General features: G+C 39.4%; 1 protein-coding gene across 1 annotated transcript in view; it reads right to left on the bottom strand.

The window, feature by feature from the left end:
• Positions 1–8,938, bottom strand: part of nphs1 (NPHS1 adhesion molecule, nephrin) — a 28,705-nt gene extending 19,767 nt beyond the window's left edge. Inside the window, 3 exon segments of the mRNA XM_055164084.1 lie at positions 4,878–5,000; positions 7,599–7,793; positions 8,914–8,938. Of these exon segments, the coding sequence (XP_055020059.1) occupies positions 4,878–5,000; positions 7,599–7,793; positions 8,914–8,920 (325 nt within the window). The 5' untranslated portion in view covers positions 8,921–8,938.
• Between the last annotated feature and the right edge of the window lie 7,820 nt (positions 8,939–16,758).

Here is a 16,758-nt window from a genome sequence, read left to right as displayed (position 1 = left end):
CTGTTCTTCTCCACTATCCTTTTATCTGACCATAAATAGGAATTCCAGCAAGAGGAAAAAGCTTTTAGCACAAGGGACTAAAAAGTATTTGGCAGAAAATTAGAAAATCTGTCAATGGTTAGTCATCAAAGAGCTGTCTTTGGATGTGAAAGCCTCTCTTTATCAAGATGAGAAGGTCAATACAGTGTGTAGCACAAAAAAATGGATTGTTTGTTATGTGCCAGCTTTTAGCAAATGGGGAGATCAGAAAGTATGCTCACTGTTCAGGTTTGTTTGCTTTTATCAGAATTCAAGTGCGAAAGCTGTAGAAACGTGTGAGTCTGGCTGTGCAGGAGAGAGAGAGAGTGAATGTTGGACAGGTTAGACGGAGAGCAGCAGCTACAGTTTCTACTGAATTCTGTGACAATTTCCCTTCAAACCCCTGAGTCTAATCTGCTGGACCATGTGGATTCAACTCTGCCAGGAAACCTACTTCTGTCACATATATTTCCCCCCTCACCACTAGGAGGAGCTGTTGCTGTGCGCAGTGTCGCTTCCTGGCTCTAGTCTACTATTGAGACAGATGAGATGTGGCTGCAGCTTCAAACTGATTTAAAAGAAGCAATTGAATCTGTGTGGACTGTGATGGCTTACCCAGAGCACTGCAGAAGCGCACGCTGCAATAATGAGATGCATTTGTTTGTTTTCCCCCCTCTTCCCTGGGAAGATGACTGGGCCATGCATCTATTGACAGCCCCTGCACTCTCAATCTACTCTGCCATATACGCTGCACACAAGCACATCACTTGTTGTGCAGGAAGAGTGTGTAGGAGCCAACAAATGCTAAAATAAGAATAATGATATGTTTCTAAATGAGACAGGCAGGTATCTCATTTTTTTTCTTACATTAGTTATGCGGGGCTATTTCTCTAATCTCTTGCTCACTCAATCATTGCTCAGTGAAGACAGTGCACACCCCTCTCCCACCCATCCCTCTTGACCACTGCGGTTAAACTGCAGAAGTGCGGGGGTAGGACTGGAGCAGCAGCCCCACATCCATCACATCCACTCAGCTAAAGCACGTGACCCAATCAGCCCAAGCAGAGGAGCACACTAATGCGACAGGTACAGTAGCTCGTGGGAAGTAACAAATTGTATTCTCTCTTCAGCTGATCTGTGAGGAGCAGAGAACAGGCAGCAGATCCACACTGTTCTGATAATTAACTCTTTCTCTCCCGGCCATGTCTACTGCCTGTCACACCTGTTTTTTACTGCCTTTGATTCAAACTCAGTCTTTTTTTGCTTTTGAGCAGCTAAGATTAAAATGCATCTATATAACCCCAAAATAGACAAGCACACTCCTAGAGTTCAGAGGAGAAACTGTGAGCTCCAGTATTCTATTCAAGTGAAATATTGCAGACATACACCACCAGAATCTGTGGTTTTCATTGTTAAATTTGAGATTTAATTAAATCCTTGTCTTATGTTATAGTATCATTTATATATATATATATATATATATATATATATATATATATATATATATATATATATATATATATATATATATATATATATATTATATATATATATATATATATATATATATTTTTTTTTTTTTTATTATTATATAGTTTAGTCTAAACAGTAGACCAAACTGTGTAGTATTTTAAAATTAGTCTTTCCTAATATTTTTGGTAATTGCTTTGCTTTTATTGCATATTACTTGAGCCCTTTGAGTGTTAGAAATTGTTCTATATAAACACATGAGTAGTGCCATACCCCTGATCTCCATGGTGTGGTGATGTACCCTTCATTGGGAACCACTGTTTTATGCCAAGAAACTAATTATTCCTGGCTGGAAAATGTCTTACTTTATCTTACTGCAAATTATGCTTTACAATATATACTTATGTTTTTGAATCTTATCAGAAAGTCACAGTAAGGCAAATAATTTACATAATTGCATGCCATAACTTTGTAAGCACAAACACTGGTGCAGAAGAGTGACTCATTTGTTTAATATTCAGACCCAAAACAGACACTGGTGTGTGCAAAGACAAAAAAAGTCATACCAAGCTGATTTTGTAGAAAAGAATTAAACCCACAGGGTATGAGAGTCTGTGAGAAAGTTGTTATGCTAAATTAAGAATATAATGGAAGCAAAAAAATATTAGACCTCATGAGTGCTAATACTCCAAAGCCATTGATTTTCCATGTGGCACAAAAGTGCACATAGAATTCTGTACATATGCATTCATCGCCTCCGTGTAGGTCTCAGGTGTGTGATCTCTGGCGATGAAAGCTCCTCCGTCTGGGTTAGAAGTGGAGCAGGTGTCGAGGACAGAAATGAGAACCGCCCATTCCCGCCCCCTCTCTCTCTCTCTGCCTCTCATACCTTTTGTTTTTGTGTCCATTAAATTACAGTTAGGCTCCCATTTGACAGAAGCCCTCTCCAAATGGCAATTACAGTCTCACAAAAGATGTCACAAGCAAAATGAAGCTACTAAATTTAGCTTAATAAGATTTAAGATTATGCAGAGTTCAAATTTGGAACAAGGAGGAGTCCTAATAGTTTCGCTTTTGCAGATTTTTGCCTTGAACCTTTCACCATTAATCTGTAATGTGACTGGTGCTCACAATTTTTTAACACACCCTCTCCTGATTTTTGACTCATCTCTGTGCAATTGTGAAATTTCATCCAATAACACAGAAAGAAAAAAGTCACCATGTTCTATGTCGCCTATGTGCCCCCCATTTATAAGTTTCTCCATTATTCATAACAGGGAATTGCAAAAAGGGAGGCTCATTATATACTCTTCAAGTGCTAAACTCATTAGCTACTGCAAAAAAAAATCACACCAGTAGCTCCCTGGTTCCTTAAAATGTCCTTTAACCTCCAACCAACAGGACTGATAATAAGCTTACTTCTTTTAAGCAAAAGGGTGACTAACAGCAGCTAAAACCAGAACACATCAAATGAAGGTTTTTCTGAATATTTGCGGAAGGCATGTGTGCGAGTTGTTCATTAATAGGATTAAATACTAAGGCTAATGGTATGAAGCTCAACTGAATGTGGCAGGTATGCGACAGTGTGGGGTAAGTTTCACTAGAGGGGTGGTGGGGGGAGAGGTTGTTGTTGTCATGGATTACTCACTGCCACTTGATCTGCCTATTGCGGTAATCCCCTATCTAAGCTCTGCAGGAAGGCAAAAACACACAGGAGTTATGTTGCACCAATGAAAATGTCTTGGAAAAACATCTTTGTGCAGCCATAGATGAGGCTTATTGACAGTTTTGCCTCCATCCCTGCTATTTACTGCCCGTGGTGATCCATCTCAAATTAGCCAGTCATGATACCACTCCCTCTGACCCAAGAATCCAATTATAACAAGCAGCGATCTCTGTTTTGTTTTCACTAGCCTCCCCCTCCCTCCCCACTGTCTCCCTCCACTGTATCTCATCATAAAGAGTTTATAGTGTTTTGATTTGATGCAGGGCTTGATGGGATACGGCCATGCTTGACTGGCGAGGGGTGTGGGGGCCTCGGGAGCTGTAGATCGGTGATGGAGGAGTCCGCGGGGAACTCATCAGAGACCGCGCGCTTCAAAAAAGATGCACAGTTTTTCCAGTCCCAGTTCAGCACTAACAGGAGATTGAATTCATCAGCTCATTATCAAGCCCAGGATTAGTCACGTATTTTGAATCAGTTGAGCTGGTGGTGTGGAACAAATGACCCTTCAGAAGTCAAGCTTGCGGCATTTCTTCTCAGTCAATCCATAAACTCTTGTGATCCCTTTGTAAGGAAGGAACACAGCTGCAACTGTCCATCTTGTGGAGTAAACAGCTGGAGAGTGTTCCCAGTTTGCCCAGACAAAAACACCAGCTGAGGATGGACACATGGCTTCTGATGTGGCCATTATCTGAAAAACCAAGCACTTGCTGTCTTAACAAATACAACTACAAGCAATCCCTGACGCAACATGAAGACAATTCCCACACATTTTGACCTTTCCAACAATGCAGACAGCAGCAGTGTTGTTTACGTCATTGTGGGTAAAAGCCAGACTACAAGGTAAGTAATGTGGGAATTAGCCCTGCTGTGGTTGCAGGTGTACCCCACGGCATGCTACAGGAAGTCCAACGCAACCTCAAAAGGACCCTATCCCGCAACAGCCGCCAAGCCTCCCACGGCCCCCTCCTCTCCTCTCATGTCAGGAAAAGCTGCTCTCTTCCCAACAGGAGAATACTAGGGTGGCTAGAATCACCACAGCAACCCTCCCACCCCTCCCTCCACCGCTCATTCTTCACAAAACCCCTCTCCACGCTTGCCATAGTGCAAGGCTGAAAAGGAGAAATGGTGCGATGGAGAGAATGAAGCGAGAGGGGTGTACGTAAATGAAGTGTTGGTCTGTCGAAGAAAAGGTATCAGGTTCCTTCCCCTCCACATATGGACTCACTCCCACAAGCCGGCGAATAGGCAGCCTGAGAGAGAGACAGCGGTTGTTATAAAATGACAACAGGTGGTCCAGTGTAGTCGCACAATTACCTCCTTTCCAGCTTGTGTGTGCGACGAAGAACTTTTCAATCACTGCTGTTATAATTTCTTCTTGTGCAAGGTTGAGACATGCTAGAAGGCCCAAGGCTGACTGAATTCGACTGATTCTTTTTGTATTGTACAGCTGGTTAAAGCTTTGGGTGTTGTCGAAAGAGTGAGGATGAAAATGTAAATGTTTGAATAGTTACCCGGCTACTTTCTCCTTGACATATTTGAATTTGATTATAAAGATGTTAAGAGATTATTACATGGCATTTTAAATACAATTTTCCTTAGTACTTGTAAATAAGGTAAGGTTAGATACAGTCTTGTATGCAAAAAGAAAATGACATTTTCTTACTTAACACATTGATCCAGGCCAGGTTGGATATGATCGGTTCACTTTTTTCAGAGCGACCTGCTTGACAGTTGAAGGCAGCATCATCATCTAGTTGAACATTTTCAATTTGTAGATTATACTGTCCTGCAAAGACAAAAAAATAATGGTATAAGTTCATATAAAATATTTGCGAGCTATATTTTGTCAACTCTGTGCTGATTTTTACTTACTGTTTTAACTTCATTATCAGTCCTGACAATAAAGTCAATTAGTATTACATTTAATATCAGAACTATTAATTTGAATTCTGACAATGAACTATTTATATTTTGAGTCACATAAATCATTTCCCGTCCCATTCTTGCAGCTTTTTCATTTTATAGTATGTGGTTGTCTGAACTCATATCAGTGACATTTGTATCAGAGTAAATTTCCCGTATGACTAATAACATTTCATCTAATTTCCAATGATGACTGAATAAACTATCTGTTAAGTGATGCCAGACAGAGTTGTCCCCTATATTTCTACATTTGCATGCCAGCAGGCTCTCATTTATTTGATGCCTTGCCATAACCTGTTAGGATTAGTCTCTGTTCGGTGTTTGGTGTTGTTGGATTTCCTGGCTCGCAGATGATCATGTAAAAAATAGTTTCTCAGTTTGACAAGCATGCTGGTTTAAATTGCACGTGTCAAAATAAACTGGCAAGATCGTTAGCACCAACCACAGTTTTCACACAAGCGAAAGTTTTCATTCTGCACCCAAAGACTTAATAATCATATTCCTTTTTCTTTTCCATAAATAGTCCATAATTGAAATTGCATTGTCAGTGTCTTAGATACATTTTGTTTATTTCAGATGTAAAATTTTAGTTTGTGACTCAAAGGATTACCTACTATTTTCCTGTAGCTGAGCTTGTTCCCTGCCAACTTAGTATGGTTAGCTTAAAAGCTGAAGACATATTCTCTAACTAGTAAAGGTCAGGCTAGCTGAATGCAACATGTAAAATGAAGTGGTATTGTAGATGCTGTTCTTGATGATCTGGTAACACCCTATGGATGTGAAAGGTTATGTGTGAAATTTCTTACAAAATTTGTCTAATTTTAACTCTAATGGTATGTTCAGTGATGTGGAGCTGCTAAAGATGTGTTATGGGTTGTGTATGGGAGCCGGTCACTGAGTTAACACTAACAAGTCTAAGCTTCACAGCATCATCCTTGGGAATCTTTCATTTCAAATGTTAATTGAAGAAGACATTAGACCTCATGTAGCTACAGTTATACCTACAGCAGAAACATATCACATCTCCATGTCTTTAGGGAACTGTCACTTGACTTTAAAGTGAGATGCAAAACAACATTTAAGATTCATTCAGAATCATCTCACCAGTGTAATTGCTGCTCCCTTGAGCTCTGACCATGAGCAGGAAGCTTTTAATGTTTCGTCTGAGTCAGATTCATCAGAAAGAATTACTTTTTATATTCAACATAAAATGAGCTTCTGGTAAAGTTTATATATTTTCTATCAGAAAGTCAGGCACAATTGATAGCAAAGTATCTGGAGCTACTGTAAGTATATGTTGAAATCAACCCTGGTCTCTTGTGTGTGTAAAAACAGCATTTCATGCTTTTTTAAGCATCCGTAAACATCAGTGAGTGATGCAGACAATCAGTGGGAGCTGGTTCAGTATCAAGTGCAGTCAAGTGTCATGTTGAATGATGTTGCTTTTCCAGTGCTCTGTGGAGTGATTGCTTCCACCATTGTACACTTGGATTTTCTCTAGATGTTAGTGGCTATATTTATTTCTGATTGCATGTATACTAAGATTGCCCTTTTAGAGTTTATGCTTATTATTTGGATGCCCATTAGCACAGTCAAGATTGTTCATATTCATAAACATGTTACAGTTGATATAAAGTCAAAGTGTGTAAAGTAACAGTGCATTCACAGAGTGTGTTGTAGGTCTGTAGACATTACAGGTTCGGTGTGCTGTAGACTGCTCTTGATTGTTGGTGTACTGTGATAGTGATGCTGAGGTATGAGTTGATCGTGAACAGATGCTCTTTGTCTACTCTGTCTTAGCTTCTAATTGGCCATTACTTTTTATACTGAAGGCATTCTGTGACACACATTATAAGTGGCTACATTTCACTGATTAGTTGACACTTGCCTGCTTTAATTTCTTCTCTTACCAGTGAATGACACTGAAGGGACATGTGAGAGGCAGTTGACAATCAATGCCTTGGCCCAGATGCTCTTTTCTATTGCTTTGAGTCACCTGATTTACTTAATGTTATATTTTTTACATTAGTATAAAGTTATTTTATCTGAATACATATAACTTTCAGCATTAGATATATTTCATGGAACATGTAGGCCAATTTTAGTATTGGCCACTGTTTAATTTGTTTTGATCATGTAGTTGTCATGTAGTTAACTGGGAATTGACTGTGCCACAGTGATACTGTATATTTTTCTAACCACTACTAGCATCTCTTCTTAAGCCCTGTTCCCATTACACTGTAAAACACACTGATGTTCACCACGCCCCCAATTTATTCACCGTCTTTCCTTCTGGCCAAATAATATCCTGGTTTCCTCAACTTAATCCACAAAATGTCAGCTGTATAGTTTTGGTTATTTGTGTGCTATTTGTTCTTTTCACATAGTGATAATTTTAACTCCACTGGGTCTGCTGTAGCCCAATTTGGTGTAGTCTTTATCCCCCGAGAAAGGCTTTTACCTCTCCTGAGGTTTCCGATCATGGAGTAGCGTGGAAAGCCAGGCAGGCTCCTCTCAGGTCCCAGGAGGAGGCCGTCCTTCACCCACTGCACAGTCCCTGAGGCCCGCAGCACCTCACACCTGAGCACAGCTGTGGCCCCCATCCGCACCGTCAGGTTCTTGGGCTCTGACCGGAACACCTGCTGAGCCCCAGTGCCTGGACATGTTTAAAGATGACAGCACTGAATGAAGGTGGGATTAGAGCGAAGAGGGTGAAGACATGTGAAGTGTATGTGCACTATTATGAGCGATGCCTGTTGTGTTTGACCGCATTATTCATGCTGCGATATGTTTTATTGATGGCAAACTGCCATGATATGGCACTGAAAATGAGTCAATAAAGTAATTACTGCAAATTATATCAGCCCTCAGCCGTGCGGATCCTTTTGGGTGAGAAGGAAGCAGCGGCTATCAGAGACCTTATTCACCAAAATTTTTTTTCTTTGCTGTTGATGTCCCACTGGCTAATTCCTCCTGGGAAAGCTAATGATTATCACGTTTATCCCTCTTGTTTGTCATACAAAAGGCTGGCATCCTTCAGGCAGTCTCTGAGGTGATATTCGGTGGTGCAGAAAGGTAACCTTAAACCAGACCACCTACTGCATCTCCCTCTAACACCAGAGCTGGTGAAATGATTATTATACATAAGGTTTTCTGAATAAATTCATCTTGGAGAGACAAATGCAAGTGCGCAGGCCAATTAGTTGTTAATATCTGAATACTTTTTTTGTTCAAACAATGCCCCACAGAGGAGGCGCCTGTTTGATTCTTGACCTTCATTGAAGCAATGACCAAGTTGTTTGTGAAGTGCATGCTCTGTTGCGTCTGACAACATGAATGAGAGGCAGAGCTCCCGGATCAAGGCTGAACCGGTCACCTCACGTCAAATATGAAGGGCAAGATTGGCCATTACTGAGAATGCATACAAACAACCAAACAGTGATGCATTTGCATACATTTTACATACATGAATACTCAACTCCCACTGTGACTGCTGCAATACTAATAATAAACGTAAAATCTTTTTGTTCTTCAACAAAGATTAACTGATTCGCACTCAGATTTGTACTTTTTTACATCTCATTGACAATCACGGCTTTGTACATCCTAGTAGTGACAGAAGAATGTAATAGTTATTAGTGTAGCCATTGCTTGTGATGTCAAATATATTTTGAAAAAATGTATGCATTTTATCATTGTATCAATTCATAAAGTTGCACACTTTAAGACTAATAACTAATAACTAAATGACTAATTTAAGATAAATGTACTCTTACCACACATCAAGAGAAACAGCTGTCCAATTAGAGACACAACCTGGAGTGATGACATGTCCATTTTCACACAGACACTGTCCCTGAACATACTAAACATACAATGAACGTTAAGGGTTAGAAAATTGTAAAAACATGACTTTATAGAGACAGGAAGAACAGGAACTGAAGAGCCAGTCTAGAAGAACTCCAGAAATGCAGACCCTTACCAAGGCACAATGTTAAGCCCAAATTATGGTTGTGTGTCAATTTGTCTGCATCTCAATGCAGAGAGTCTGTGTCACCGTGGACCCCGTCCTTAGAGTGTCTGCGTCGACTGACGTGCACCTCCAAAATTTTCGAATTACCCGTCGAAATGACACAGACAGCGGTGCTATGATTGGTCCTCTCTAAATCTGCTCTACATACATTTCCGGTACTCTGCTTTCCCATTTCATTTTGTATACACGAATGCCATTTTTAAAACCCAGCCTCCTAGCGCTGTGGCGGTGAATTACTTCACGGTGCATAGACTTTGATGCAGATCCATAAATCAAAAATGACGGTGACAAGGCGATGGCAGCAGTGTGCGCTGAGTCGACGCAGAACTATAATTCGGCCTTTAGTCTTCCCCCACTTGCCTACTGACCCTTAGTGACAGGAGGTAGGTTTATTTTCTGCTCACTATAGACAAAAGTACAGGCAAAAGTACCATATAGGGTTCAGAATGCCATCTAAATAAAAAAAAAAATCATTCATCAGTCATCATCATGATGACATTTCATAGGAGTATACTCTATGCGATTTATTCTGTTTGATGATGGTAATTTAAGTTTTATTCCTTCATTGAGAGCAGGGCACTGTAGAACATAATCAGTGTAACTGTTCAGTTTGCATTAATAATGTATCTAGGCCTGTTTAATAGAGATTTTAATTTCTTAGTTAGATCTGCAGTGCTTTTGCAACAGTTTTACTTTTAAGTTAAATTAAGCTTCAGTGTATTAAATTTTGCAATTACTATTATATGAAGAATGTAGCTGCTGAAATGATTACTTATTTTTAATGCAGTAATAATTAAGAACAATCACTGGGAATGGCAACTCTGCATGTGAGATATACCATTAGTAACTGGCTTTTGACATTCCCCATATTTAATGTTCAGTCATAACATATCACAACATATAGAATATAAATAGAGCTTTTCAGCAGGAATAGGATGGGCATTTGGCTCAAACTTATTCTTAGATTAAATTAGGGTAAAAATGAAAACATTGGCCAAAACATGGTAGTATAAACCTTCTGACTGGAATTCTCCTAATGAATTATTTTCATAACCTTCTTACTATATAGATAGACACTATTTTTCTTCTGCGTAAGCGATCAAGGGTGAAGTTGAAAGTGTACAAGGGCATGCGGTGCCCGTGCATGGCTATATCAACCTGAAGGGCCCACTGTGGTTTATAATCACTTCAAATGATCTGTAACTGGAGTGAAACAAATAATAGTGATTCAGTTAATTGAAAACTAAATATTTTCTCATCTGAACAGACAAAATGAATTGGAGGGAGCAGCTCTTTGACGCATCTCCCCTCAGTCGATTAGTTGCACTTCAACAGGCTTTGATAAGAATTAGCCTGCACTCAATTATTTTCTCTCGCTCCCAAAACATTTGTTTCAGAGCCACATAAGCTTACTCTTTGAGTGTATGAGGACAATTATTTCCCTCTTCAGTCAATGGAAAATCCTTCTTTGCTGAGGTTAAAATGCCCATCATTATTTGTCTTTGAATGCACATAGATATACAAACAGTGGGTATTGTTGTTTTCCATATATTGTGCTTTTCCTTTTTAGTTTAATTCTGTTTCACTTTGGTGCTGGATATACAATACGTAGACCATAAAGCTGTAGCAAGTAGTAATATTTTTATGTTATTTTTGTGTGGAATATATAATAAAAATACTGCAAAAGAATCAATACATTCTCTTTTACTCATTAGTTTTTGGTAAAATAACTCATCAACCTGTAATTTCATTTTTATTTGAGGAGAAAATTATCATAACAACATGGCTCATTGCCAGACATTTTTTTAACCTTGTCCTCACAAATGCAAATGGGAAAACTTTTAACGAGATTTGATTTGCTCCTATACACAAGGCCTCCTGCTTTCACAGCAAGGACATCACCCATCCTCTGACCAATTCAGTGCTACTCTGCTTTGTAATCTTTTCTTTTAGCATCATCCAGCAACTCAGTTTGTTCAGTGCCAAGTCCCATGCCATTGGTTAACATGCTTGCTGGAAATAAAATGTTCCTTTACCCTTTATTCTGGCCTCACAATTCAACACATAACCTTCTTTTTTGCACTAAACTCAATTACTGTCTATTGTGTAAAGCATTGTGTGTATTTTTGTGTTCTATTGTTAACTATAACAGTCATGACTTGAAAGAATCACTTGAAAGCACATAAATTTGAACTGATTTTGTATTTCCAGTGTTTTGACTTGTGACTCATCTGTCTCCAAAGAGTCCCAAGTTAATTTAACCTATAGTTTACCAGCAGTGCCCTTTGTGATGCAACTCTCTACATTGTCCATTAATAATGTTTTACACTCTATGGCTAGATTATATTGTGCATATAGCAAGTATATGACCCAAAGAAACTATGATTTGCCTTTGGCTTGCTCAACTTCTTCTCAAAAAAGTTAACCTTCTTTTACCATCCACACTTGCCTGCCAGGGTGCACTGAAGAAATTATGTGAGGGCGTACCACTACCTCATTCTTGAAAAAAGCTTAAGAATCTTTGAATAGGTGTGTGCATTTGCATGAGAGAGGCTTACCTGTTGCGCAGAAAGCTTGGGAGCGTCTTTTTTAGTCTGGCTGATCTACAGATGACTCTCTGAACAGGAGTGAGCTACGAGGATGTTAAAGAATGCCAATGGGACTCCCCCTTACACTTTGCAATCATTACACAGGCAAAATCCACAAAGAATCTGTGGGAGACAACCAAGGAAGTGTGGTGTGCTTAAGAAGAGTTACAACAGGGTCACCACCAGCAGCCAAACACTAGCTCTGATCATCGCACCAAAATGTGTACAGGATGCATTTATAGTATACAAGAGGTTACTATCTGTAATGAAACTTCCTTTTGTCATATCTCTGATTATTTAGCATTTTGTTGTGCTGAACTGGAAAGTCAAAATATATATAGACAACATGGATGTCTTCACAGCTATGAATTTGTAGCATTTATACTCATCCATAGTGAATGAAGTGGAGAGTATCCACATAACAGCATTTCCTTAACAGACTACTCTGGGTCGATTGCTCTACTGCTGAGATGGAGACAGATGACAAAATTTGGTGAAACAAAATCAAACTTTTCTTTTTTGCTCAGGATTCCTGCTTTTGTCAATTATATACTACAAACTAAATAGTGGTTGTAGGAATTTTCTCAGTGGAGCATACTGAATGCTTCTTAGGGCAGCTTAAAGGTCATGTGTTGTTGGCTTTCTTTGATTCTTGTGTTGTCTGTTTGATCCTCTGTGTTCAGACACTTGTTCTTTTCTCTTTCGATCCCCTATGCAAAGCCTTTATGGTGGTGGAGAGTGTATTCTGTTGGTAGTGATCTGGATTGTGTCCTCTGGTGCTATGAGCTGACTGCCCTGTAATGATGGACCAACCTCTGTCACAAAGGACTGAAAAGTAACTCCTACATTATACTGTTGCAGATGAAAGGGTAAATAAAAGCACCTGTCTATAAAGAAAAAAAAAACATATATTTATATAGCAACCAGAAGTAAATCTCAAAGATATTGCATTCATTCTCCTAGCCTTTGCAGATGTTAAACTCATTAATATCAGTTGAATACAAAGACACTGTCTAGACAAGGCAACTACAGTGTGAATAAGAAGCTTTGTAATATCTTGAATGGTGTAATGCTCTGCATTGGTTGGTTGGTTTGTTTGATGGATGGATTTTGTAACTTTTCTGAATGGTTATGACGTTAATCATTTCTCTGTGGAAACCAACAGGAGGCACCAGCAGGCCAAGTTACATGTCATATCTGTGCAGAGACAAACCAGCTTACATTAGGAACACATGTTTTCCAAGGTGTAAAAAAAAGAAGACATTTTACAGTGTACTGTACTGTTTACCCACTGTTGTGCCAGTTGATGCTTTCCAATCCAATAAGTGCCTAGTGTTTGCTTTCTTTCTTCCACAGACAAACCCAACTCTCGTAACCCAAGTAAGCATAAACTCAAAGTCAGAATGCATTCATTAAAAGCTGAAGACCTAATTCTTTCCTGGTTATTTGATATTCAAACAAGCTCAAACTGCCTGCTTCTCTGACCCACTGTAGATTTTCAGTTAGCTGAGAAACTCAATGAATCCATTATTTGTGGTGATTGGGCTGACAGTACACGTGGGTGTGTGTGGCCCAGGTGTTAGCAGCTGGCTCGCCCCACAGACAGTCATTAAGCTTCGAGCTGGAAGGTTAATTCCCCAGCCTGGAGGGGAATGGAGGTGGGAGGCAGAAGGAAAGAGGGGAGGAGGTAGAGAGGTAGAGAGAGGAGGAAGAGGCCGCGGGGGGAGCAATGGGAGCCTCGGCACTCAGTTCACACAAACAGCACTGTCAGCAAGAGTGCAGGCTGGCAGACGGAGCAAGAGGAGCGCTAGTGCCGCGGCCTGACAGCGCGAGGGAGGAGGGAAGATGGACGGAGGAGCCCGAGATGAATGGCGTTAGGGAGAAGGCGGCGAGGAGCAGGGAAATACAGTAAGAGGGTAAAGAGAATTCATGTCAGGTGGTTGGACAGGCAAAAAGGGTGAGATGAAGGGGACTCGAACAAGCAAGGTAATGGAGCGCACAAAACGGATGGAGGAAGGAGACGGAGAGATACTGTAAAATGGGCTGGGGGAGTGATGAATAGAAGGCGAGGGAGGATCGGTGAAGCGGCAGTGGGATGGCGGAGGAGAGGGGGGAGTCCAGGAGGTAGGGAGGAGGGAAGGATGACATGAAGAGTTGTTTTGAAAACCTACAGGAAGTCTACTGACAGTCCAGTGCAGCAGGAGCAGGGGAGGAAGAAGAGATTAATCAAAGAAAGCAATAAGCACACCACTGGAACGCTAAATCCTATGAGGAGAGGGTGAGATAGGGTTATATAGTAAGGATCGATTTTAAAAAAAGTAGACCTCAAGTGGAAGTTTGTTTAATATTGCACTTTTCTCTTGCATTGTCACTTTAAGCAGTTGTACAGGTCTGCGTGGGCATTTAAGATACAGTGCACATAAAGTGTTGAGGCCTGGACTAAGAAACAAGAAATCTTCAAGTCTAGACTCAAATCTAATCAGTCCCACACTATTTAAGAATCACATTACTGCATCACAGGGTACTAAATTTTTAAAAAATCTGATGTTCCATCTCTCTAGAGCTGCACAGTAACTAGCTTTTCCAAATAAAAGACATTTTGATAAATCTATACAAAATATAATCCTCTTAATCTCATTTTGATTTATTAATGGTGCTGTCTTTGTGATTAGGTATTCCTGGCCAATACTATGTATTAGTCTGTTTTTGGCCCAGATAATGATGAATGATTGTCAAAATTATTATTTGTTGTGACTTGTGATTATTTTGCCAGTATTAAATGACAAGATTTTCAACATCTACAAAAACATTACAATTTTATTTTTTAACTTGTAAGAATTCAATAAAATAAGATCAACCTATTTTGTATGATCACTTTTTGGTATACAAAGTATCATAGATTTTTTTAATAGATTATCTAACTAGATAAGAGCAGTATACCATGGGAACATTTTAAAGAAGACCTATTGTGCATGTGTCTGGTATAGAGTGATAATCTATAACACCCATGAATCATCATGTTATAATCTTTTAGATCACAATATTAATTTAAAACAACTTAACAAAAGAAAAAAGCTCTCTGACTTCCGCTTTAAAACTGCGCTTCTGCTTTAGAACTAGAAACTGCGGTGCGCAGCGGGAGCTGACGTTCCCGTAAACGTCATCGCAAAAGAGACACAAAGTTATCTGCCGTGGATTAAAAAAAATATATACTAAAATGACTACGCAATGCTGCCAATTCCTACGTGTATCACCGATTAAGAAAATAAAATTGGAGAACGAAATAATTACAGAGGAGTGGGTGTATACCGGTGGTGGTGAAAACATGAGTTGATTGGCAAAACTGCAATTAAAAATGGTTCAAACATGCATGAATCACTCCAAACAACTATAACATGATTAAAGGCTCTGGAAAGTCACATTTGCATAATAGGTCTGCTTTAAATACAAAAACATATTTGGGGTAATCCTTGGGTACTCCCTCCTATAAAAAGGCTTATATTTTAGCTCACTCCTCTCGGACCAAACCTAATGGTCTGACTGGAGCTTCTGTTGCCTGCCTCAGTATCGTTGCCATATCAGTGATGCCTCTGTGTTCTAAATCTGAAGACAAGGTCAACATGTTTTTTATCCTCCCCCAGGCCAATCTGGCATCCAGTTGACCAGGGAGTAGATTTAACAGGCAGTGAAAGCATGTAATGCCACTATTTCACATGAAAACTGACCTGATATGAGGACAGGAACTACTTCTAGAATGTGGTATTCATTAACCATTTAAGGATTTCAAGTAGTAGTATTATTTATCGCAATAAAAAGGGTTGAAAATATTCATACAATTTGTATAATCATAATACCATTACCACCAGAATGTGCAGAAAAAAGCTATGGTGTTATTTTCTAAATCAGTGTTGTTTTCACTTATAACAAATTACAATTCTATAATAGTTGTTTTATATGGGACTTATTTGTAATATAAAAAAAATGTATTATATTTATTGTAATCATTTGTCACAAAATGTCTATATCGTCCCATGCCTAATTTCAAGAGGGCGTCCTACTTTAACCATGTTAAACTCAAAACAGTATTATGTATTTGAATGTGCTCTTTGCTGGTCCTTTTGAAATCCCAGTCCCCTGTGTCCCAAAGCAGGAGCAGACAGAGTTCAATGCCTTGTGTGTATGCAAACGTGCAGATGGATGATGTAGTGAGAGTCAAACAGCTGTGAGGTCCAGATTGGGCAGGATTATTTCCAAAATCTCCCTCATTTAACTCAGCTGCCTAACAAGAGCCTAGACACATTGATACTGAGGCAGCCTTTGTGTAGTTATAAACCAATAATAAAAGCTGGTTGTGATGTTTGCTATCCTTGTGCCATTCCCAAACGTAGCTAAATGAAAAGGTTGTATCAAGAAGCTAAGCAATTGGGGTAGATCATTTTAAATTGTGATTTTGGCAAGTATGGACATCACACCTTCCCCCTTACGTGACAGTGATAGTGGCTCAGGTTGGCAGTGCAATTCCACCTCTAGCAAGTGCGTACTTTACTTTGGCAAGATACTGCACCCACATTACTTATACTGAAAGTGGTGGTTGACGGTATTGGTACAGATTTGTAGCCGTGTCTCTGTCAGTAAGCCTCAAGGTAGCTGTAACTATTGACTATTGACTATTGTTTGCCATCACCATGTGAATGAATAATGCAATAAAAGACGTTTTTGAGTATCCTAGATGCAATTCAGTTTTATTTTTTATTTGGATCCCAGTGAATGCCAGGTATGGAAAGAGAAAACTGGTTGCTTAGCACCCAGTTGTTACCTGATAAACCAGTAACCTTTATTACATGACTTCATTTCTTTATATATTATGAAGATATTAGGGCATGATAATGAATGATGATGACAGTGACTTTTACTTGGACATTAAAAAGGCTGACATTATCAAATAGAGTCCAGGAAAGCAGCAGAAGTCTTAACAGGTCCAACCTTTTGTGAGAAGTTCA

Source organism: Boleophthalmus pectinirostris, unplaced genomic scaffold (genome assembly GCF_026225935.1).
Source record: "Boleophthalmus pectinirostris isolate CB_2022bp ecotype Guang Dong unplaced genomic scaffold, ASM2622593v1 HiC_scaffold_6, whole genome shotgun sequence".
NCBI classification, from domain to species: Eukaryota; Metazoa; Chordata; class Actinopteri; order Gobiiformes; family Gobiidae; genus Boleophthalmus; species Boleophthalmus pectinirostris.
Note: the sequence above shows the minus strand (reverse complement) of the source record. Positions and strands in the feature narration are given on the sequence as shown.